General features: G+C 42.8%; 1 protein-coding gene across 1 annotated transcript in view; it reads left to right on the top strand.

Annotated features, from left to right (window-relative positions):
- LOC132590613 (pleckstrin homology domain-containing family H member 1-like) overlaps positions 1-24963 on the top strand; it is a gene marked incomplete at its 5' end in the record, with an annotated part of 85812 nt that extends 60849 nt beyond the window's left edge. Inside the window, 9 exons of the mRNA XM_060263586.1 lie at positions 2080-2257; positions 2852-3007; positions 4470-4570; positions 7747-7888; positions 13136-13278; positions 15836-15965; positions 17060-17146; positions 23172-23318; positions 24598-24963. Of these exons, the coding sequence (XP_060119569.1) occupies positions 2080-2257; positions 2852-3007; positions 4470-4570; positions 7747-7888; positions 13136-13278; positions 15836-15965; positions 17060-17146; positions 23172-23318; positions 24598-24777 (1264 nt within the window). The remainder of the gene's footprint in view (positions 1-2079; positions 2258-2851; positions 3008-4469; positions 4571-7746; positions 7889-13135; positions 13279-15835; positions 15966-17059; positions 17147-23171; positions 23319-24597) is intronic.
- Positions 24964-25909: the final 946 nt, after the last annotated feature.

Here is a 25909-nt window from a genome sequence, read left to right on the forward strand (position 1 = left end):
TCCCACGAAGCCCTTCCTGTTTCCTGCTTCCTGCTCAGCCTTAAAGGTACACATTTTAAAAACTGTTTGCAGGTTTCTAAACCTGCAGGAGCTCTAAAACTACAGGATGACTGTGGGGGTAGGGCTTCCCCCGCCGGCCAGCTGGCTGGGGGCGGGGAGAAGCCTGTCAAAACGGGGGATCCCCCGCTGGGACCTGGGGATTGGGAAGCCTACTGCTGCACCACTAAGAAGGGACCTTCTAAAAAATGGCCGCCGCCTTCAGGAGGTTGCAGGAGCCTCAAACAACTCCTCAGAATAACACGGCTCCCAATGGGGAAAAAGAAACAGCCCCCAAACTACCACACAGCTCCCACAGGGAAAAATTGAGACAGCCTCCACACACCACACGGCTCCCACGGGGGAAAGATAAAAACAGCCCCCAAATTGCAACACGGCTCCTCAAGTGGAAAAGTTAAAAACAGCCCCCCCCCCCAAAAAAAAATACCACACTTTAAGAAGCTGCAGAAGCCTCACAGGACTCTCCAGACCAACACAGCTCCCACCAGGGAATAGAGGCAGCCCCTAAGAATTAAAGCAGGAGCCTCAAATGGCTCCCACGGTAAAAACAGCCCTCAACCAGGCAGATAAAGGCAGCCCCCCCCCCAGGATACACAGCCTGCAAGGTGAAGAATCCAGTCCCCAGATGCCTCCTACGCTGCTTGCCACTCCCGACGCTTCTCTACAGCCCCAGTGCTGCAAAACGCAACGCCAGGACCCGACAGCCACAGCCCAACGCGCTTCACAGGCCTCTCTGACGGAGCATCTCAACACGCTCCCAGCCAAGCCCGATCCATCAAGCGACTGCCAGGAGAAGCGGAAGCTTGGCTGTTAACACAGCCAAGACCCACCCCCTCAAAATCGCGCCCAAACGGGCCGAAGATCCACTCTTCCCTCTCCAGGGGAGCAAATCTTGCAGAAGCAGCCTAGCAGCTTTGCTGTAGGCTGCAAGCCTAGCAGCTTTGCTGTAGGCTGCAAGCAATCCAAACTTGTTATACTGCCTGGGTCTGCACGCCTCTTCTGTCATAGATAAAAAGGTATTTGCTGAAAAGGAAGATACAGGGGCTGAGTGGGTGCTCTGGGTCCTCCCAGACAGATCCTTACCAGAGTGGGTGGCAGCCAGTAGAGGCCCTTCCTGGTCCCCTGCTGTGTGACAACCAAGAAGATAGCCAGGATGTTAGTAGAACCACATTTTATATCACACGGTTGCAACATGTAACCAGTCGGAGGTAAAGGGAGTTGTCTTTTCCAAGTAACAACACTCAGTTGTGGAAAAATTCCACAACTCCACATTGTAAGCAGCCTTGAGTTCTAATAAAGTAGAACGGCAGCAAATAAATGTTTTAAATAAATAAATGCAGCTTTGAAATTGAAGTACTATACAAAGTGTATAAACTGGTCTTTCAAATTGCACACAATGTGCCATTTTTATATTAATATGTAACATGACAATTAACATGGAAATCTCTTCCACATAGGAATTTGGAATTGTGAAATGGCCTTAGGAATTTGGAATTGTGAAATTTTAGATTTGAATATAGCTAGAACCTAATTGCTAGGTTCAGTACAAAGCAAAGTCTCTTATCTCCCGGATGAAGCTTTTACAGAGAAACATGTAAGGGCTTTGTATAATAATAAAGCTGTCGCCTAGCATCTCCCCCGCTCTTTTTTATTTTATAGAACTGCAAGTGGCATAACAGGTGTCTCATTAAGACACTGGCTATAGCTTCAGCAAGCTGCTCCATTGTTTGCCTTTCAGCAATACCCTGGATTTGTGGGAGGGAGCAGTCGTTGTAAATAAGTTATTGGCCCTCCTCCCTGGTTGTTCGATATGTTTGTTTGCATGTTTATAAGTTTATTGAATTGTTTAAATAATTTATACGCACTTACATTTTAAATGCTGTTTTAATATCTTGATGTTTTAATGCTGATTTTTTTTATTTTTGCTGATTTAGGTGGTGAGGCACTATAGAAATGTTTCACCTAAAATAAATAGCAAAGTATCTCTGAAATATGTTAATATTTTTCTGTCTCTGTGATTAGAAATGAAATAGGAAAGTATGCAATTTACTGTCAGAGATCAGTGGAACGTACTTGGCAAGTTGGTGAACGAGAAGCCAGACCTTCCCGAATGGAGATTGTGTCCATTTTGCTGAGAAACCCCTACCACCACTCATTTCCCTTCAGTATTCCAGTGCACTTTATGAATGGAACCTACCAGGTAAAACACAAATGCTGAGAACCAGATGCTGGTGGTCTTTCAGCATAATAGCCTATCTGAAATTACTTCATAAGTACCCTCCAGCCTCAATAGATACCTTGCTGTTAACTATGCTTACAGACAAGCTTATGCAGCTATATAAAAATTTCCCACTTCCACAAGTCTGGGGCAGTGATGCTCTGTATTCTTAGTGTTTGGGGGGGCACAGTGGGAAGGCTTCCAGTGTCCAGGCCTCACTGATGGACCTCCTGAGAGTGCCTGGGTTTTTTGGCCACTATATGACACAGAGTGTTGGACTGGATGGGCCATTGACCTGATCCAACATGGCTTCTCTTTTGTAAAGTCCTAGACTCACATTTTAGATGTGTAAATAAACATGATGGGGGGGTTTTATAGCTAGCTTAGGAAATGCTTATGGGCTGATGCATCTCTTTAATAAAACATATCTTGCACTCTCATAGCAGCTTGGCAGTATGTGAGTGTGAGAATGTCTTTGCACAAAGTCTTCTTTCACTTAAATCCATTCCTGGTGTATGCTGTACACCCACCAAATTTTAATCTTCAGATTGTATTGTTCCATCTGTCTCATTCCAGGTAGTCGGGTTTGATGGCTCCTCAACAGTGGAAGAGTTCCTGCAGTACCTGAATCAAGAGACAGGAATGAGGCAATCATCACTCTCTGGGTTTTCCCTCTTTACAGATGATCCATCTGGCAGGGATATAGAACACTGCCTTCAAGACCCTATGAAGGTAATTCACTTTGATTACTCAATTTCATTTCTATACAGGACCTTCTAATCCTCTACAAATATTTGATGGTTACTAAGACTGTAATGTAATCAGAAGATACGTTAAAAGGTATCAATCTGGATGAGCAGTGGTTTTGGAAGTTGTATGTCCTAAAGTTTGTTTGTTGGGGGATTGTATGTTTATATTATATGCAGTATAATCTGTAAAAACATGAAAGAATGTTGACACTAGTACTCATGATATTGTTTCTTTGAAAAAATAACAAGTTAAAATATTGTATGGTTGTCAAATAGTATATCCTGATCACAGTCGGTATACTATCTCCAATCCCTCTTCTAAATTCTTTGTAAGACTTTAGGGAAGAAATTAAGAAGAGTCGGGTTTTTTCTACTCCTGCTTCTTTCTACCTTAAGGAGACTGAAAGTGACTTATCATCACATCCCCTTCCTCTCCCCACAACAGGCACCTTGTGAGGTGGGTGGGGCTCAGAGAGGACTGACCCAAGGTCATGCAGCAAGCTTCATGTGGAAGAATGGGGAATCAGACCTGGTTCTCCAGATTAGAGTCCACTGCTCTTAACCACTAGACCATGCTGGCTTTCAGCCTTCTTGTATAATGGATGTGCCAGATAACTTTCGTACCACTGTCCCAGTAAGTGGCATGCCAGTGAACTTCAGTACTCCTTGAACATATTATTACATAAGGGGGTACCACTTCTTTTGTATTAATGGAAAAGGGGCACATAGATTTTGTGCCAGTTCCAGATACCCTTGGTTTGGGACCTTTTCTAGACTAGGTATTAATATGTGGCATAGTGCTTTTAAGAGATAAAATAAATGTCTACTTAAGATTGGGTTTTATATATGGCTTTTGATAAACTTATTGTGTTATTCCAAAGAAAATGCGTTGACTCAGCTGGATTATTCCAGTTAGCTATATTAGATTTGTGAGAGGGAAGGACATGCAACTGATCTGTAATTGCTAATGATGTGAGAAAATTAGCTGCTTATCTGAATGTCTAGACTACTGTAATTAATTAATGATTACCTAGGAATTTGAGAAAAAATTCTCACCCCATTGTTGGCTGGCTAGATTATGAGTTTGGCTGTGAGGAAATGCACATTTATATTCCTGACTAGCCATTAAACTCAATGGACTTGGACAACCCTTTCTCTTATAGTCTAATCCAGGGGTGGCCAACAATAGCTTTCCAGATGTTTTTTGCCTACAACTCCCATCAGCCCCAGCCAGCATGGGGCAATTGGTGCCACTTTGAACTCATTGCAGGAGAAATGGAATACAGCTATGGCAGACAGTAAATAATGAACAGTAATTATTTTTATAAGAATCCATGTCCAGTTCTCTTGTACTGAGGCTAGCCCACAATATCCTCTTGTTCCTTATCTATATGTGCTTCTATGACCTGGCAACCTATCCCCATCTCTTACATTATTTTTTAAAGATCTGTGATGTCATTTCAAAGTGGGAGCAAGCTTTGAAAGAGTTGAATCCTGGGAAGTATGAAGGTGGCACAAGAATAGTGAAGCTAACATATAAAAACAGGTAAGAGCCCCGTGATGCGGAGTGGTAAAGCTGCAGTAGTGCAGTCGGAGCCCTCTGCTCATGACCTGAGTTCGATCCCAGTGGAAGCTGGTTCAGGTAGCCAGCTCCAGGTTGACTCAGCCTTCCATCCTTCCAAGGTCAGTAAAATGAGTACCCAGCTTGCTGGGGGGAAAGTGTAGATGACTGGGGAAGGCAATGGCAAACCACCCCGTAAAAAGTCTGCCATGAAAACGGTGTGAAAGAAACATCACCCCAGATTCGGAAACGACTGATGCTTGCACAGGGGACTACATTTACCTTTTTACTGTCCACAGATTGGTATTGTATCCATCTAGGTATGAACTCTTATGTTTTATATAGATTAAAGTTATCTATTAAGTCATGAGTTTATATTTGCTCAACAAAGACCAAAATCAACATTGGGAAGAAAGGGACAAAGTTTTCTATCTTGAATTTGACAGTGTGCGTGGGAAGTACCGGTCTGAGTAACCTGATATGTGCAACTCCAGTAGCTGTGCAGGAAAGACAAAACTCCAAGCAGCCAGTCAAACAAATATATTTGGGCAAAGAAGATAGAAGCAGTGTTAGGCAGTCCAAGGTTCATTCACAGTTATCAGTTCAGCCGAGTTAACAGTACTAAATCAGTTTCCAGTTAGAATAGTCAGTAAGCCAGTCCATACATTACATCAATAGCCAGTCTTATCCAATCCTTCAGAGTAACAGTCAGATAATCTAGATGTTGCTCCTCTCTCACGCACAGTTTCTCCTCTCCTTGTATCACCCGAATCCAAAGCTGAGAGGTAGACCTTTTCTAATATTGTGCAGCCAGCCAATCCCCATCATTGATTGCTACACAAGCTGCACCTGTTACTCTTGTGACTTGCATTAGCCTGTATAGCATGTGTTACATAACACTTACTCAGCAGTTTTGTTTCTTAAAGAAACCTAACTCTGACAGAATTTGCTTACAAAAATGTGACTGATTATAGATGTTGTTGGATTTAGAAGATCGTGTGGATAATAAATTGTAACAGTATTGTTGTTTCTGTTCATTTATTAAGGGATTGACATTTATACTAAGTGTTGTACAGGAGCAAAACAGATAGTCTTTGCAGAACAACCCATTATGTAAGGAAGTGTGCAGCACAAGAAATGAAAAAAGAAGGGTAACAACAAAAAGTTATGCAATCCACTCTTTTATGAGAAATAGTGCAGATTTGCACCAATCTGAAAAATTATTCAGTTAGGAATACAGGGAGGATATGGTCACAGCAGTGCAATGGAGATAGGAGGAGTGTGGAGGGGCTATGGCTCAGTAGTAGAACATCTACTTGGCATGCAGAAGGTCTCAGGTTCAATCCCCAGAATCTTTGGTTAAAAGGCAGTAGGTGATGTGAAGCACCTCTCCCTGAGACTTTGAAGAACTATTGACCTTGATGGACCAAAAGGCGCACAAGGGGAGGGGAGAGTTGGAGAAGGAGCCCTGAGGATAAGAGGATGAAATGCACATTCATGGTGGGGGGAGAGGGAGAGATGCAGTGTTCTTAAGAAATAGGAAAGGAAAGGTCCCCTGTGCAAGCACCAGTCTTTTCCGACTCTGGGGTGACATTGCTTTCACAACGTTTTCACGGCAGACTGCAACTACTGAAAAACAGCAGGGTCACAATTCAGCGATAGTTGAGCATGGAAGCATCAGTGATATCAGCACCACTGATATCAGTGGGGCTTTATGTGTTATATAAAAGAGTTGAATCCTGGGAAGTTTGAAGGTGGCACAAGAAAAGTGAAGCTAACATATAAAAACAGATTCAGATAGGTGTTACTCTGAAGCAGCAGAACAAAATTTGAGTCCAGTGGTGCCTTTAAGACCAACAAAGCTTTATTCATGGTATAAGCACACTTAACAGTACTCTTAACTGAATAGTTTGGTTGGATCATGTCCTAGGGATTTCATGGAGATATGCTAATAGAGATGTGCTTCCTTCCTGCTGCTTGCTAGATGTGCATTATCCACTAGATGGAAATATGTCTATCAGTAGCATTTAGCTTTGAAACCTTGAGTGTTCATGTGCAACATACCAGAGTCCAGGAATAGGCACCAAGGGATGGCCAATGCAACAATGTTCTTCTTGTGAAGTTCTCTTAAACATAATGTTGCTATTGTTAGAGGGAGAAAGCTGGACGAGATAGATCTTTGGTTTGATTCTTGTGTGAATCCATAGAAATTGCTAGTATTGTTATAGTTTATAGGCACCATGTACCCAAGATACCCTTATTCAGGTTATGGAAAACTCGTGCCGATCTTGTGATTGTCTTCACTGGCTGTGTGAATAGCATGAGATGGAAGCCTTTGCTTTTCATTTCAATAAGATCCATGCTGGAGAACTTCTCAGACTCTTGCCTGAGACATGTAAATCATGTCATGTATCTAATCTCCAAAATAGACTTTGTGCTGATGTGCTCTAAGAATATACTATAGCCAATTAAAGTGCATAGGATGGCACATCAGAGCAGTGCCTGGTGATCTTTAGTATGACTGGGGGCACCTTGGGCACCAACAAGGTTTTGGGTGGTATTAGCTTTTTGAGTCAAAGCTCCCTTTTCAGATAAAAGTAGGAACGGAGACCCCTAAGTCCTTATGTCCCAGTCTGAAAGGTAGGAAGGGTATTGCAAATGTAATCAGCTTGAGAAATGTTTAGGGCCAGAAGTGCAATGAGATGAGAATCTCGTGCCCCTATTCAGCCTTGGGAGACCTGTTGTTCTGATTTGTGGGGCCAATTTGTGTCTGTTAGATTCTGTTGGAAAAGCTGTGGATGGGCTAATACATTTTTGATCCCTCACAGGCAGCCTGTGACAGGCTGTATGTCCATTTATGCTTTCTTTATATTTGGTGGGTGTTAGTTCTCTCTGCTAAGCTTTCAAGCCTGAGAGCACAATCCCCAAGGAAATTGCCCTGCAAAAGCTCCTTTGAAGTTAATCCAAGCTGTTCAAGGATACTTCTAGGCTCTTGTGTGGATCCCCTTCATTTCAATAAGGCCTATGCAGCAGAACTTCCCAGTCTCTTGTGTCATTTTTCTTGTGTGCTTACTTGTACAAATTTGAAATTATTTCTCCAAGTTTGTAACTTAGATCAGATGTTGTGCTATGATGGTACTTGGCATTTTTCTTCAATCCAGACTGTATTTTCGATGTCAAGCCAAAGGTGAAACAGACCGAGAGCGCTTGCTGCTGGCTTTCCAGATGAGTGGTGAAATAGCCAGTGGGAAGTTCCCTGTCAATAAGGAGCTGGCTCTGGAAATGGCAGCTCTGATGGCCCAGGTGAGCAGTCAGCTTCTTGTTTTTGTGCTGAAGGATCATCTCTTCTGGAATGAACCTATACACCCTCTTAGGTCCACTCACAATTCCTTGCTGACTGCCCCTTCCTCATAAGGTTGCCAGCCACCAGGTGGGGCCTGGAGACCTCCTGCATTTACAGCAGATCTCCAGATGGCAGAGAGCAGCTCCCCTGGAGAAAATGGCTGCTCTGAAGGGTGGACTCTATGGCATTGTACCATGCTGAGGCCCCTCCTCTAACCCATTCTCTCCTGGCTCCACCCCCAAAATCTCCAGGTATTTTCCAACACAGACCTGGCAACCCTACTTCCTTACAGCATGTGAGCTTGGCCTCTGTTACAAATTGGGTCTTTCCTATGTTGCACCAGTGCTGTTGTGTGACAGAAAGCCATGTGTCAAATTTTGAGAAGGACATGGAAAACACTTGTATTTCAGAGGGACTTGTGTTGAAATTTCTTAAATGTTAATAAATTTTGGTGTTGTATTTTTTGCTGGTAGAGTTTCTGAGAGCTGTTCTAGTAGCCGAGCTTTGATTGACAGCAATTTTGTTGAAAGGCCAAGGAGGACTCATGTCATTTGCTCCTGAGACTGTAGAAACCTAGAGCTCTCCAGCTAGGCAAGAAATGCCAGAGAGGGCATGACAACTTAGACCAAAATCTTCTGCATATTTTCCTGGGAGCAGGAACTCAGAGGGATTTACTTCTGAGTATATCTGTTTAGGAATAACCTGTTTAGAATTGCATCTTTAGCTTCACATGACCTTCATAAAGTCATAAAGTTCATAAAGTCTGTGTGGCATTTGTCTTGCCCTACCAAGAGGCCCTAGCACAACACTTTAATTTGAATAGCAAATGGTGGGGATTTGCCCTTCTTAATGCCCCCCTGGCATGTTTGCTACAGAGAAAGACAAAGGAAATAAAAGGACTATTTCTGCAGAGAGACAAGGAAGAACAGAAAGAGGGAAAAAACAAAGCAAGAAATACAAATTAGAACAATAAATCTGTGCAAAAGTTTTTTAAAAGTCCAATATTAATTTAAAAAATCTACCTATATCATAACAGAACTACAATCAACAGCATAAAGACAAATCCTAAAACACAAAAAGCTGGAAAATTCGGGCCAAGATAATAAAAATAAGACTGCTAAAGAGGCTTCTAACTTCTGTTAGAAGTTTGTTTTAATAGAAATGTTCTGACATGGACATAAAAGGTAGTAAGGTAGACACCAGGCAAGCCTCATGGAAGAGGGAATTACAAAGGCATAGAAAGCCCTTCCTCAGGTCTCCACCTCCAAATCTCCAGGAATTTCCCAGCCCAGAGGTGCCAACCCAACATCCTTCTCAGGCTACACCACCAATTTTCCAGGAATTTCCTAACCTGGAGCAGGCAATGCTAAGTGTAGCATGGAGGAATAATCTGACTTCCCCAAGCCAGCTTCAGTTCCTCCTCATTATTAACAAAAGGGAAAGGACAGATGTCTCATAAGCAAATATTATTCCACTGCCTGATGAATAAAATTAGGATCCCCTTAGCTGGATTGCCAGTGAGCTACTGGCATCCAGCTGGAGATTGGGGAGCATGGTGGGGGGGACCTTACCCCTTAGGTTGATCAGAGTAGATATGCTAGTAGCTTGAACTGAGCTTTTGTCATACTGGTCAGCTCTGTCTAGAAATAAGCTAGTTTCTGATTGGCCATTGTAAATCCAGAACCTTTACTTGATTATCCCAAATAATAATTAGTCTGTGTTCTAAGATACACTTTTGTTTTTTTGTTTTTTTACTTTTTTGTATTTTATAATTTACAAGTACGGAACCCACAAGGACTTGCGGGATGCTCCTCTGTTTCCTGTCTTACTCTCTAAACACTATTTAGTCTTTTCTTCCCTCTTGGCAATTTTTCTCCTTTCCCTGCTTCCTTTTCTTTTCCCACCCACCAATCTACTCTGATCCTTAGTTTTCAGCTTTAGATAATTTATTTATACCATGCCTTCCTTCCCAGTCAGGATCCAGAAAAACATACATCATTATTCCCTCCTTGGTTTTATCCTCACAACAGCCCTATAAGATTGGTTAGGCAGACAGACAGTGACTGTCCAAGGTCACACATCAAGCTTCAATGGCAAAGCAGAGATTCAAACCTGGGTCTCCCTTATTGTAGTTTGAAACTGTAACCATTATACCATACTGACTTTTGTAAGGTGATTTCTAAAGAATAATAATAAACTTTTTATTTATACCCCGCCCTCCCCGCCTAGGCAGGCTCAGGGCGGCTAACAAGACATGGTAAAACCATGATACAAATAAAACAATATATAATATAATTAATAATTTAAACAGTAAAACCAATAAAACAATATGACATTATAATACAATCAAATTATGTGTAAGATGGCTCGGTGTTATTGATCTTATCAAGAGTTCCGTCTTTAAAAGCTAGCTGGAAGAGGGCAGTTTTGCAGGCCCTACGGAACTGGTTAAGATTCCGTAGGGCCCGCACCTCTTCCGGCAGTTGATTCCACCATTGGGGGGCCTTTGTAGAGAACGCCTGTTCTCTAGTAGTTTTAAATTTGGTTTCTTTTGGCCCAGGGATTTCGAGAAGATTTTTTGAGCTTGATCGCAGTGCTCTCTGGGGAACATATGGAGAACAGTAGTGAGCTTGCAAGCCTGCATGGGTGAATCATGCAAGTTGCATGTTAGCAAGTTGCCAGTGACTATTGCCAGGCCAGGCCACAATGAGTCCCTCCTCAAAGGCCAAAATAGCCCTTTCTCCTGTCTTTTAATAACTAAAGACAAGCCTTGAAGGCTGGTAATATTGTTGTGGTTGCCTAGCAACCCCAAAATGACCACTGAGATTTTTAAAGCTATAGGTGCTGTTTCTATTATTTTGGGGAGTTTTTACCTGCAACATTTTTTTTCAGATTTCAGAACTTTTGGCAAACCTGGGGGCTATTATTATTGTTGTTGTGGTTGTTGTTTAAATTTATGAATCGCCTCATCCTGGCCAACGCTGGGCTCTAGACGATGTGCAACAATAAAATACAAATAACCATCAATAAAATCAGTTAGCTTAAAACAAATTTCAACCCAATGACATATGTTATAACTTGCTACCAATCTGTTTTCTAGATTCTGTATCAGAGGCAGGGGACCCTCCCCCTCAGGGGATAAGGGGTGCCAGCCTGGCAACCATTGCTGTCCTCAAGCAAAAGCCTGGCAGAACAACTCTGCTTTACAGGCCCTGCGGAACTGTAAAAGATCCTGCAGGGCCCTGGTGTCTTCCAGGAGAGCATTCCACCAGGTTGGGGCCAGGACTGAAAAAGTCCTGGCCCCCATTAAGGACAGCTGGACCTCTTTAGCACCAGGGATCACCAGGAGATTGCGACTTATAGAGCATAATGCTCTTCCAGGAACATAGTGGAGGAGGTGGTCCCTAGGTATATCAGTCCCAGACCACTCAAGGCCTTAAAGGTCATAACCAGAACCTTGAATCTGACTTGGTACTCAACCAGAAGCCAGTGTAGTTGGCACAACATAGGTAGAATATGTGCCATCTGTGGCATTCCTCTCAGGACTCGTGCTGCCGCATTCTGGACCTGTTGGAGTTTCCAGATCAAAGTCAAGGGTAGGCCAACACAGAGCAAGTTACAGTAGTCTAACTTGGAGGTGACCACTGCATGGATTACAGTGGCTAGGTCTGAGTGAGGCAGGAGGGGAGCCAGCTGCCTAGCTTGTTGTAGCTGAAAGAACGTCGTTTTAGCAATATGTGTGATCTGGGCCTCCATTGAGGCATCTAAGGTCACTCCCAGGCTTTTGACAGTTGGCTCTGGTGTTAATAGCATCCCATCAAGAACAGGCAGTCTGCTCTTCAGCCCTGGTCCTCCCAGCCCCAGAACCTCCACTTTTGAAGGGTTCAGTTTCAACCTGCTCTGCTTTAGCCAGCCCACCATGGCTTCCAAACTCTCAGGAGATGATGGAACCAAAGCTGATTGGTCCCCCAACAGCAAATAAATCTGAGTGTCATCTGCATATTGATGACGCCCTGGCCCAAAGCACCGTACCAGCTGGGCAAGGGGGCGCATGTAGATGTTTAACAGCATTGGGGGAAGGAGTGCCCTTTGAGGGACCCCACAGACCAGCAGGTATCTCGAGGACACAACCTTCCCTTGCTCCACCCTCTGCTTCATCTGTGTAGAAATGAGGAGAGCCATTGTAAGGCCAACCCACATATTCCCACATTGGCAAGGCGGTGATCCTTCAGGTTTGTAGAAGGATCTGGCTTGTCTGTATCCACAGATGGGAGCAAGCGAATGAGATATATTGATTCTCTGAGCTGCCTTGGAAGGGAAGCCATGAAGGAGCTAGAAAAGATTATTAAGTGTAAGGATGTGTTGCTCGTGACCAAGATCAAGATCATTTATGCCACAGTATTCTCCATTATTATGTATAGATGTGAAAGTTGGACAATGAAGAAAGCTGACAGGAAGAAAAGTGGTGTTTGAGAAGTTTTACTGATACCATGGATCACCAAAAATACAAATAAGAAAGATCTAGATCAAATAAAGCCTGAACTCTCCCTAGAAGCTAAAATGATTAAACTGAGGCTGTTGTATTTTGGTCACATTATGAGAAGATAAGAGTCACTAGAAAAGATAATGATGCAAGCAAAATGTAAAGGCAACAGGAAAAGGGGCAGACCCAACATGAGTTGGATTGACTTGAACAAGCAAGCCACAGCCTTCAGTTTGCAAAATCTGGGCAAGGTTTTCAATGATAGGATGTTTTGGAGGACATTAATTCATAGTGTCGCCATAAGTTGGAAGCAGCTTGATGACACTTAACAAACAAACACAAGCTGCCTTGAGCCCCAGATGTTCCCTCTAAACTTAGTTAGTGTGTGCTAGCTCACAGATTTTTAGTCTCTAGCTCACACATTTTTGTGTTAGCTCAGGAAGGATGACCCCAGAGCACACTAATTTGTGCAGTAGCTCACAATTTTAATGCCAGTGGCTCACAACTTTAAGACCAGTAGCTCACAAAGTAGAATTTTTGCTCACAAGACTCTGCAGCTTAGAGGGAACATTGTGTGGGAGATAAACAAATTATATGTAAAATAAATAAACAGACTGTGGGAAACAGCATTCTCATAGTCACCATAACTGCTCACTTTCCACAAAATGCAAAGCCACAGTTGTCAGTCTCTTTAAGCCCCATTTTACCTTATCTTTTCTTTTAGGTGGATTATGGGGACTTGGATCGACCAACAACATCAAGCCCTGGGGGGTCATCACATTCCAAAATGCAGCATCTTCTCCAGCAGGTGCTAGACAAATTCTATCCCAAGCGTTACAAGCACCAGGCTACTAGTGAGCAGATAAGGTAAACTAAATATGCCTGCTTGTATTCTGTGATGTGAAGCTTGTACTGAAAATGAAATACTGTATAGCCCATTTGTATTATACATTATACTGGAAAAAACCCGTCCCATACACTCCAACACAACACAATTAAAAATAGGGGCATTCCTGTGCATGATTGGCTGGGGCTAAGAGCAGAGTAAAACAGCCCCACAGCAAAACTCAGTGGCCTATGGCAGAGCTAATGCAGCCATAAGTGGGGACTAAAAGGACATTCCCTGCAAAATTTAGTGACAACTCCAACTGGCTTTTCTTTTCCTTTAACAGTCAGCCCGTCTCCTTCTAGTTGTCTTCATGGTCTGCTAGCTTCTAAACTGAGCTCTGTTTTATGAATATTAGGCTGCTGAATTTTTGTTCAATGCAGTTTTACGCCCCTACCTTTTTTGTGGTTTATTATTGATCATTTTAATGTTGCTGTTGTTATGGATCGTTTTCTTCTCACCAAGAAAACGCCAAAAACACGGAGGTCAGCAGCAAGCAAGTTTTATTCGGAATAAATATCTGCCAGCATGGAGAGAAGGCACCCAGGGTGCAGTCTCTGAAGTCTGTGTCGCAGCACAGCTCAATTTAAGGCTCGCAATGCTACGCCCCTCTCTGTCCCTCCAGCCTATCCTGGCCGACGCAGAAGGCTCACATTCTACTATCAGACGCCAATTGTTCACCATATCCTTATACGGGCATACCTTGACCCTGTCTTTGCGCATGGCTAATGGCGGAAGAAGGAAATAACTATAAACGGCTTATCATGGCGCTTTTACGGCCAGGTATTTTTCCTTGGGTGTGGTGCACAAAAGACCTAACTGTTCCCACAACAATCCCCCCTTTTTCTTTTTCCTCCATCTCTTTTGGTCACCACTTATGTATTCTCTATCTCTACCATTATAGTCCCATATTCTCTTCCATCGGGTTTCACTCCCTCTTCCTTTCCCAAGAGGGAATATTGATGGATCTTCTTCGTGGTCTCTGTGTAGGCCCACACATGGATTATCCGCCAGGATCGAACCTGATCTCGGAGAAATCAAAGCAGTCTTGGAGCTTTAATTTTAACGTGCATATTATATATTATATATATTATGTGTGTGTATATATATATATATATATATATATATATATATATATATATATATATATATATACATATATTACTATCCCTTTCTTCTATTTCAGCCTTTGTCCCTCTCCTTCCCCTCCCCCGCTCCTCTTCCCTGGGCGGATGGGAGGAAAAGACAAAATCACTTTCAAAAAGTGTGTTCAGTGCACCTCAAAAATTCCATCTACTGACGGTCATTCTTTATGCCTTTTCTGTCTGGGTGAGGCTCATCATACCAACACTTGCCTGCATTGTAGCCAGTTTGGGAAGCAAGCAAGAAAAAACTGCGCGGCTAGATTCAGAAGTCACTTGTTAGAGTGTTCACTGCACCCTACGATGTCCCATACATCAGGATCCCAAACCTCGCCATCTTCCCTATCTACTCAAAAGGGAGTGGCTCGACCGGCAGCTTCTGTGGCCTCGGTTCCCAGTAAGCCTAAGTCCAGGAAACATTCGAATAAGTCTGACAATTCTTTCCCTATGAAGAAAGCTTAAAGCACTTGGGGCTCTTTAGCTTGGAGAAATGACAACTGAGGGGTGAATGATAGAGGTTTACAAGATTATGCATGGGATAGAGAAGGCAGAGAAAGAAGTACTTTTCTCCCTTTCTCACAATACAAGACCTCGTGGGCACTCAATGAAATTGCTGAGCAGTTGGGTTAGAATGGATGAAAGGAAGTACTTCTTCACCCAAAGAGTTATTAACACATGGAATTCACTGCCACAGGAGGTGGTGGCAGCTACAAGCATAGACGGCTACAAGAGGGGATTCGATAAACATATGGAGCAGGGGTCCATCAGCAGCTATTAACCACAAGGTATAGATGGAACTCTCTGTCTGGGACAAGTGATGCTTTGTATTCTTGGTGCTTGTGTGGGGGTGGAGGGTGGGCAACAGTGAGAGGGCTTCTAGAATCCTGGACCCACTGGTGGACCTCCTGATGGGACCTGGGTTTTGGGCCACTGTGTGACAGAGTGTGGGACTGGATGGGCCATTGGCCTGAACCAACATGGCTTCTCTTATGTTCTTGCGGAAGGTTGTGTAATTAGGACAAGTAGAGATTAGTGAGTCTAGCAACAATCAACAATAAAACAGATACAGTCAATTAAAAAATTCAGAGCACAGCATCAAATTGTCCCACCTGGACAGTAGAATAAAATTCATCCTGCTTCTCATTAAGCCTCTGCTGAAATGTGATACATTTTCATAGAAAAAAGCAGACGCTTGTTATTTTATGAATGTCGCATCCAATAATAATATTTCCGAAATGTAATTCACTTTGTTGAACTTAGGTTATTGGCTTGTGAAATTTGGTAATTGGAATGTAAACGAAAGTCTGAGACGGTGAATCTATTATCCAAGATACAGTATTAACACAGTTGTTTTGTACTAGCCACATCTGAAGAAACTGTGATATTATTCCCACAGGCAGCTGGCTGATCAATTGATGGCAAAGTGGATGGTGCTGCAAGGGTGTTCTTCTCCAGAATGTGTCCGGATCTTTTTGACTGTGGCTCGGAAATGGCCCCTCTTTGGAGCCAAACTATTTACTGCTAAGGTAATTCTTTATGCTTAGTTAGTATTCCACAGAATATGTTCTAGAGTACTGATTTTTAAAAAGAGATCTTCCCACCCGGGGCTTTTTTGTAGGAAAAAGCCCAGCAGGAACTCATTTTCATATTAGGCCACACCCCTTGAGTCCAAGCCAGCCAGAACTGCGTTCCTGTGCATTCCTGCTGAAAAGAAAAAAAAAAGCTCAGTTCCCACCACTAGGGGATGCTAAGTCATCATAAATACCTTTGCAAGTTGTAATCAAAATTGCTTGCAACACAGCAACTCTAAAATAATTATTTTTTTTAAAAAAACCCTTTTGTCCAAGTTCTTTTCTTGTCTTTGACTCTTGCATTATTTATTAATAATTTTCATTTATAGTCTTTCTTTCTAGGACTCAATGCAAATTATATATATATATATATATATATATATATATATATATATATATATATATATATATCGGCATATTTAAAAGTTATATATACAGTCATTAAAACTAGATTACAAGATTACAGCTCAATGCAAAAACAACAGTATAATACAACAAACAATAAAAGCAAGACTAAATTGGAGAATAAAACTGGCATGATCCGTAGAATAAACACTGCTGTAGAACTGGGTTACAAAATAGAAACAACGTGAAAAATATATGCAATGAATGAAATTTGCCTAAAATTTCTCTCCAACATTAAAACTAGAACCCTGTTTCTATTATAACCCATTATATATATATATATATATATATATATATATATATATATATATATATATATATAGAGAGAGAGAGAGAGAGAGAGAGAGAGAGAGAGAGGAAGGGTGGGATTATAACCCTATATATATATATATATATATATATATATATATATATATATATATATATATATATATATATATATATATATATATATAGCTAGTAAAATCATGACTGAGCAGAAACTGAGAGCCCAAGCAGAATGTATACTTTCCACATTGTAAACCGCCATGTGCATCTGATTACTGACTGTTTCCCTCTGGGGTACAGCACAGTTGCTTGGGTTTCCAGGGAAAAGCAACAGCATGAAATTACAAAGGAATTGATGTGTGTTGTTATTTCTTCAGCCTGTCCTGCCTTCTCCCCTGGAAGACTGTCCATTGTGGATAGCTGTTAATGAAGATGGAATCAGTATGCTGGAATACAGCACTATGGTAAGAACTATTAGCAGACAAATATGACTACTTCTTTGCAGAAGCAATTTTCAAGAATCTGATGAGGTGGAGGTTTGAAATCTGTGATACTTTATTTACTCTTGAACATGGAACAGAACTACTGGCGTTTGTTTTTTAACTTGAAAAAATACATTGTTTCCTTTTACAGGAAAGACAGTGGGGTTAAACCAAGAGACAATTACAGAGTCTGGTTTTAGGAAGAAACTGTGTGTGTTGTTGTTACTATTACTATTATTATTATCTGTGGATAAAACCAGCTTTCAATCTAATAAAATCTAACTACTCCAAAATACAGTCTTGGATTATATGCATAAATAATATGCATATATAATATTTTAATGTGCTTTACGGTTATCTTGAGTTAAGAAATTCAGACAGAGAGATTAGTCAAAATTTTTCTAGAGTAAGGACCGATTAAATTTTTTAGTTTTTTCATGAAGGTCCATTCTCATATACAAAGATGTCCATACAATGTTGTGTGTCATGCTGTTGTTGTATGCCAAGTGAAGAAACAGATCTCCCTTTAGGGTCTATATGAGCTTATTTTGGGGGCACAATATGCATTAACAGGCTGTTTATTCATTCATTTATTTGAAATATGTATACACTGCCTTATCTCTGCAAAGTCAAGGCATCTAACAAAACTGCAAAAGCTGCAGGAGGCAGACACTGTAAGTGTTCATGAAGTTAAAAGCAAAAACCAGGTAAACAAATTTAAAAGCCGGTACACAGAGATAAACACAGCTTTGCCTTCCGCCAGAAGCCCTCTGATAAAAAACAGTCTTGCAGTCTCTTACAAGCACTCGGAATGTAGGGCAGCCTCCAGGGAATACCAGGGCCAGGATGCAGAGGCAGGCAACTATCAAGCCTCCTCTCTGAAATGTCCTAGCCCCACTGGGGTCACCAGAAGTTACCATGACTTCCAGACATGCAAGAACACGCATACATGTGCAACACACAAATACAAACCACCACCACCCAAAAAAACTCACACCTTTCTGCCAGGCTTGAACATGACGCTAACTTTTCCCAGTCTGGTAGAATAGGTAAATTGGGAGGGAGAGGGAAGTACCTTTTTAAAAATTCCATTGTATTGACATTACTTTAGAATGAGCATTAGCTGCCTGCATATGTACTTCTGCATCCTCTTAATACCTGTTCAACCAGTGTCTGTTGCAAAAAATACACAGGACTCCAGCTACACCTTAAATACATTCTGGCAGAAGCCAGTTTGGTGTGGTGGCTAAGTGCATGGACTCTATCAGCAGCATTTGACACAGTTGATTATGATCTAATGACCCACCGGCTTGATGACATAGGAGTTCAGGGGATTGCCTTACAGTGGTTCTCCTCCTTTCTCTATTGTCAGGGACAAAGGATGGCGCTTGGCGAGCAGACCTCCCCGCAACATCCTCTTGAATGTGGTGTGCTTAAGGAGCTATTCTCTCACCCATGTTGTTTAACACCTATATGTGCCCCCTTGCCCAGATTGCTTGAAGTTATGGGCTGGGTTGTCACTAGTATGCAGATCACACCCAGCTCTATCTGTTGATGGACGGCCATTCAGACTCTGCCACAGATCATCTGACCAGGGCCTGCTGGATGGTTGCAGTTAAGTCAGCTGAAGCTTAATCCATCTAAGATGGAGGTCCTGTGCTTGAGCCATGGGGGTTTAGTTGGGCATCCGGCTCCCAACCCTGGACACCTCTTGAAAGTGAAAAGCCTGAGAGTGATACTGGATGTCTCACTTTCCATGGAGGCCCAGATCACAGCAGTTGCTTGATCTGCCTTTTACTATCTTCGGCAGATTAGCACCCTACCTGTCCTCCCAGGACTTAGCTACAGCGATCCATGCGATTGTCACTTCCAGGCTGGACTACTGTAACTCGCTGTATGCAGGCTTGCCCTTGAAGCTGATCCGAAAACTCCAGCTGGTGCAAAATGCGGCAGCACGGCTGGTAACTGCATTGCCTCTATGGGCAAGCATCTAGCCAGTGCTGCACCAACTGCACTGGCTACCAATAGAGTACCGAATCCACTTCAAGGTTTTGGTCTTAATATTTAAAGCCTTACACGGCCTGGGACTGACATACCTGCGGGACCACCTTCCCCCATATGCGCCCCAGAGATCACTGCATTCCAATTCGCAGCATCTTCAAACCGTCCCTGGCCCGAAGGATGTTCGACTTGCCTCAACCAAGGCCAGGGCCATTTTGGCCTTGGCCCCGGCCTGGTGGAATCAGCTCCCTGTGGAGATCCGGGCCCTACCTGATCTGATATCATTTCGTAAGGCCTGCAAAACAGAGCTATTTTGCCAAGCCTTCAGTTGAGGCAGCGAACATTCTTATTTCCATCTGCTTGGCCTCCCTTACCTGTCATGATGCTATATTCTTATCTTAATCTATTATTCCATCTCTGGGCCTACTGTTGTAGTGATATATAGAATGTGCCCAATGGAAACCACCACCTGTGACATATATGCCATTTGTTTTATTGTATTTTATGGGTTTTTTTGTAGTTTTAATTATTTTAATTTTTGTTGTTATCCACCCTGAGCCCATTTGCGAGACAGGGTGGAATACAAATTAACAAGAATAATAAATAAATAAATAATCTGGAAGAACCGGGTTTGATTCCCCACTTCTCCACATGCACCTGCTGGGTGACCTTGTGTCATGCAGCAGGGGCCTAGGAGGGCCTTCTACTGGCTGCCCCCACTCTGGTAAGAGTCTGCATGGGAGGGTCCAGTGCACCCAACCACCCCTCTCTTCCTTCTTAGTAAATTACCTTTTAACTGTGACCAAGGAGACGTGAGGACCCAAGCAGTATAACAACAATTTATTTACTGTGCTCAAATAATAAGTGGGTAAAAACAATGAAATATATATACAGTAAAGGTGGGTGTACATAATCAAAAGCCCTGACGCAACTAACAACATTCCCTGTTCTAATACCAAACTCACCACCTCCCTTGGGTGAGGAATCTCTTCCTAGCTGCAAGCTCTCTAGACTACAGCCTGCCTCCAGCTTAGCCTTCCAGAGAGAACCTCCCAGTCTGCAGCCTTTTCAGGAAAGAACACACCCCATCTGTGCTTGGCCCTTTTATGTTTTCCTCCCAGGTCCCACCCCTCTCTGGGTTAGTTACCCTCCAAAACTTTGCCGCCCAATCAGAGGGATAGAAGGAATCCTGGGAAATGTAGGCTTTCTGTAGTAACTCCTAGCAAGGCTTCTTTGGAGCCTGTAGGCCTCACGAGGCCCAGGATCATGACATAGGGTTGCCAAGTCCAATTTAAGAAATATCTGGGGACTTTGGGGGTGGAGCCAGGAGACTCTGGGGATGGAGCCAGGAGACATTAGGGGTAGAGCCAAGATCAAGGCTGTGACAAGCATAACTGAACTCCAAAAGGAGTTCTGGCCATCACATTTAAAGGAGGCCAAATTAAAAACAACCAGGGAGCAGGCCTTCTCTATAAAGGCACCCCAATGGTGGAATCAGCTACCAGAAGAGGTGCAGGCCCTACGGGATCTTAACCAGTTCCGTAGGGCTTGCAAAACCGCCCTCTTCCAACTAGCCTTTTAAGATAAACCTGGAATTATCATCAAGCCATCTTGTATATACTGCGACGGTAGCACCTTTATACTGTTTTTAGATTGATGATTTTAATCTTAACTTATATATTGTATAATTTATATTGTTCTGTTTATTGACTGTATTATTTTGTTTTATTGTTATATCATGATACTTTATATCATGTCTTGTAAGCCGCCCTGAGCCTGCTTCGGCGGGGAGGGCGGGGTATAAATAAAAACTTATTATTATTATTTATTATTATTAAAGGGACGGCACACCTTTTCAGTGCCTGCCTTCCATAGGAAATAATGAAGGATAGGGGCACCTTCTTTTGGGGCTCATAGAATTGGACTCCCTGGTCCAATTGTTTTGAAACTTGGGGGATATTTTGGGAAGAGGCACTAGATGCCGTAATGAAAATTTGGTGCCTCTACCTCAAAAAACAGCTTCCCCAGAGCCCCAGATACCCACGGATCAATTCTTCATTATTTTCTATGGGAATAAATCTCCACAGGGAATAATAGAGTTCCCAGCAGACGTTTCCCTCCCCTCCCCCCGCTTTCTGACGACCCTGAAGCGGGGGGAGGGCCTCCAAACCAGGGGATCCCCTGCCCCCACCTGGGGATTGGCAACCCTATCATGACACCTTTGGTCAGCCACAGTTCTCGCAGAGCTGTTCTCTCAAGAGCAGTTCTCTGAGAGCTCTCTCAGCCCCACCTACCTCACCAGGATGTCTGCTGTGGATAGAGGAAAACAGAGTGATTGTAAGCTGCTCTGAGACTCCAAGTGAAGGGTGGGATATAAATCCAGTCTGTTCTTCTCTTCTTTTTTGTGGTAGATATGGATTCTAGTCTACAAAAGCTTTTGCTGAAATACAATCTTGTTATTCTTTAAGGTACAACTAGACTCTTGTTTAATTTTGCTCTGTGCCTTTTGTAAACAAACAGATTATTATAAAGTGACTATGGCCACGGTCACACTCACCATTAAATCCATCCCTAACCCGCCGCTATTATACCCCGCAGCTTTTTTACAACGAATTTCCTGATCAGACATCCCTCCATCCTTCAGTTCTAAGCAGTGTTGGTCCCATCGCTGGTTGATCAGAGGTCTCAACCGGACCTCATTTTTTGAGATGGCATTTCACACTCGTGCAAGCGCAGTACATGGGATATTGTGCTTGGCTTTATTTTTTTAAAGGTGCCAGAAAAGGTGGGCGATCGCCCCCCCCCCCCATTTAAACACCCTGAAAGGAAGGGGAAGCCTAGGAGTTCTCTTTGCTGTTTCTCCGCCTAGCGGGGAGACAGCAAAGGTGGGTGATCTTCCTCCCCCCCCCATTTAAACCCCCCAACGTGGTGTTTAAATGGGGGGGGGAGCACGGCAACTCTCTTTGCTGTCTCTCCACCTGGCGGGGAGACAGCAAAGGTGGGTGTCCTTCCTCCCCCCCCCATTTAAACACCCCGCCGTGGTTGATCAGAGGTCTCAACCGGACCTCATTTTTTGAGATGGCATTTCACACTCGTGCAAGCGCAGTACATGGGATATTGTGCTTGGCTTTATTTTTTTAAAGGTGCCAGAAAAGGTGGGCGATCGGCCCCCCCCCCCCATTTAAACACCCGCCGTGGTGTTTAAATGGGCGGGAGCACGGCAACTCTCTTTGCTGTCTCTCTGCCTGGCAGGGGGACGGCAAAGGTGGCGTAATAATATGATTTGGAGTGGGCTCTCGCAGGGAAGTGGATGTGCGCTTGCAACGAGTTGGCTACAATGGAGCGTTCAAACATAGAAAGTACGTGTGGGAGTCGTCGGAAGCATTCTTATTCTGGATTTAATCTACTATCAAAAAAGTCCGCATCTCAGTCGTGGCAGTTCGGGACACAAACAAGCCAATGACCATTGCCAGATGCTGATGTTTGGACAACCGCATAAAATCTGACATGCATCTGGCTTTCATCCATGCCCGTCTCGTCAGTTTATGTGCATCTGACCTCGGCCTATTTGTCTTCAATAGGAAGCTTATCCTAAAGGACACATTGAATTTCACACTGCTCCTAGAAAGGGAAACACAAACCAATGTGATTTTAATATAAATATGAACATAATATAAAAGAACATGAATGGTTGTAGAAGTGAGAGTTTTACCCAAATTTCATGTTGGGAAACCACTTCATAGACCACCTTTCCATTTCAAGACTTAAAAAATACCCTTAGAAATGTGTACACAGGTGTGAATCTCTAGGCAGAAGAAAGTAACACATAAGCAAGTGTTAAACTTAGGTGTCCTAAGTATAGTTCCAACATTCTGTGTGGTGGTGAACATTTGCACTGATCTACTTGTACAGACAAGGCCAGATAACATGTAATTGGAGGGAATGGAGAATATCTTCTTCCATAGCAATTTGTTTTCCCCAATATCCTGTCTTTGTTTATATGCAGCACTTAAAACTATCTTACGCATTCTCCTCTGTGCTGACCTTTGGAGGGTTCCATGATAACTTTATGATTGTAATCCGCCAAGTGAAGGACAGGAATTCTGGGAAAATTACCCCTGAAAAACTGCTTTTTGCGATGGCAGCACCAATGGTGAGTATCAAGAACATTTCTTTTTTGTGGTAATGCTTAGACAATGGAATCCAGACAGACTGCTGGCATTTTTTTTTCTTTTCTGAACAAGAAGAGCAGAGAATGCCCTTCCAATATCCTTGGTATACCAAGTATTGCACAGTATACACAGGAGCCCTGAAATGCTGCTTCCTGATATCATTCAAAATATACCTTCCTGAGGTGATGAATAAGATTTTAATTTTGAAAGATATTAATTAGCCAGGAAGAAGCTTCAACCTGTGTTTTCAGTAATGAAAGATCTGCAAAGATGGCCTTGGAACTCTGTTCCTATCTTAGGTTGTAACCTGATTATCACTGCACAGAACCTTGATCCAGAACATTCTAGAGCTAAGCTTTTAGGGCACAAAATCCTCCCATTTTTAAATTGTCATGTCTCTTCACACAGATTACCCTCCTTCCCCACAACAGGAACAAACTCTTAAAAGGTAAAGGTATCCCCTGCACAACAGACTCTTATCTAGCACTTATTTTTGGAAGAACTGAATGGAGAGCTGCAACTCCTTTCCTCTGAGCACATGTGATGCTCAGGCTTTGGGGGCAGTGGGAGTCTAGAATGTTTTGAATTATGGTTGCAGAGTTAGAGCTTAGTGTTATAACTGCACTGATGACCATCAGTGGGACGGTGGCTCAGTGGTAGAGTATCTGTTTGGTAAGCAGAAGGTCCCAGGTTCAATCCCCGGCATCTCCAACTAAAAAGGATCCAGGCAAATAGGTGTGAAAAACCTCAGCTTAAGACCCTGGGGAGCCGCTGACAGTCTGAGTAGACAATACTGACTTTGAGGGACCGAGGGTCTGATTCAGTATAAGGCAGCTTCATGTGTTCATATGATCAGTTGCAAGTAAGCAACCTGTTCTTCCCCTGGGGGATGTAAAATTTGCCTCAAAATATCCAGAATAGAAATGGCATGTAAATCATTCATGCTTAGAATTGGGCAGAGGGCTTTGGGTAGGAGCTCATAGCTCAGTGGTAGGGCATATTAGTAAGATGTGCATATATACAATATCTCCTTAGCATCAGGCTCTAGCATCTCTGATTAAAGGATTCCAGATAACAAAGGAGGGAATACCGGTGTTTATGAAGGGCCGCGAGTACTTGGGAATGACAACACTGGGCTACTTGGGCCTGGCTCACTACTATATGGCTTTACCTTAAAGATTATCTCACAGAACGTCCAGTAAATTGAATGCTGTTGGAATATTTTTTCCCCTTTTCTCTCTTTCCTAATCCCTCAAGCAGATTGTTGAAGTGACTCTCCTTATTGCCAGTTATATTAACTACTGTTCAACTCCACGCCCTCCTACTCCAAGCATCAATTCAACATGGAGTACATCATCTGCTAAGAAGCTAATGAAAATTGAAAGTAGATGTTTCTTTCCTTCTCTGCCCCGAACCACTAAGGGGCCAACGCTGCTGTAAGGCCCATTTTCCTTTGCCAGACTGTGAATCAAGAACTACTGTGATTTCACTGCTTACCTGCCTGTGACCAGGCAGGCTGCAGGTCTACCTCCTTGGTAATGTACAGCATTCCTAGAGACTTGTTTAGTGTTAGACTCCTCCTACCTGCTAGATTAGGGGTAGGGTATCTATTTTGAACAGACTGTGCATCCTTTATAATTGTTTGTCCTACCTTCTACCTGCCTTAATAAGACCTGTATTGGTCAAGCCTCCTCACAGTCATGCCCAAATCTCTTCCTCTATGAATGGCTTCACAGATTTCCCCTTGATTGCACTGAAGCTGTTGACTTCATAGGCTGTTTACATACTAGTTCACATAGCTGCTGTCCCTAGCTTCTTGTGTTTTTGATGTTATGCCACATCTTATACCACAGTGCCTATTGTTAGAATCCACTCCTTTAATGTCCTTAGTGTAGTTGCCTACCCATCTCAGCCAGTAATTTATTTGTTCTGCTTGAGACAGCAAACTCTTCAGGAAAGTAGAACTGATCTTCAGTAGTCATCTCATGATCTTAACATCTGCATTTCTTTGATTACCCTTGTGAAAGTATTCCTATTTATCTGAGGTTTTAAAATTTTTCTGAACATTTTGGTTCTTTTCTTTACCTCTACTAAGTAGGGTAAATGAAATTATACTGTATTCCTTATAACATTATTTAAAGTGTATTGTTAGCAGAATGGTGCTTTGATCACATAAGTGCAGACATTATTATAAATGTCAAGCAGCCTGGCTAAGGTATGTAGTGAGGAACTCCAGGAGTAATATGGTGGTGTTTTTAAAGAGAGCATTTACAATGAGAAAGCCCTCAAAGGTTTTTATATTTGCTTTTCACAAGCATAGTGTTTAGCACTCAAAACAAATGGAAAAAACTTAAGAGGGCTGTTTTACGAAAAAGAGTTTGGGATGAGGAAATACTTAGGTTCCTTAGCTCAGGGCTGGCACCAGGGTTTCTGACGCCCTGAGCAAGACCCCCTGCCCTAACTTCCCTGCTGAGAATTAGCCTCAGCGCCCATGAACCAGGCCACCTGAAACCAAAGGTGACCAGCAGCAAGAACACAGACTTGGCAACAAAAACAACCCGCTGCTGCCATG

This window comes from Heteronotia binoei, unplaced genomic scaffold (assembly GCF_032191835.1).
Source record: "Heteronotia binoei isolate CCM8104 ecotype False Entrance Well unplaced genomic scaffold, APGP_CSIRO_Hbin_v1 ptg000334l, whole genome shotgun sequence".
In the NCBI taxonomy this organism is placed as follows: Eukaryota; Metazoa; Chordata; class Lepidosauria; order Squamata; family Gekkonidae; genus Heteronotia; species Heteronotia binoei.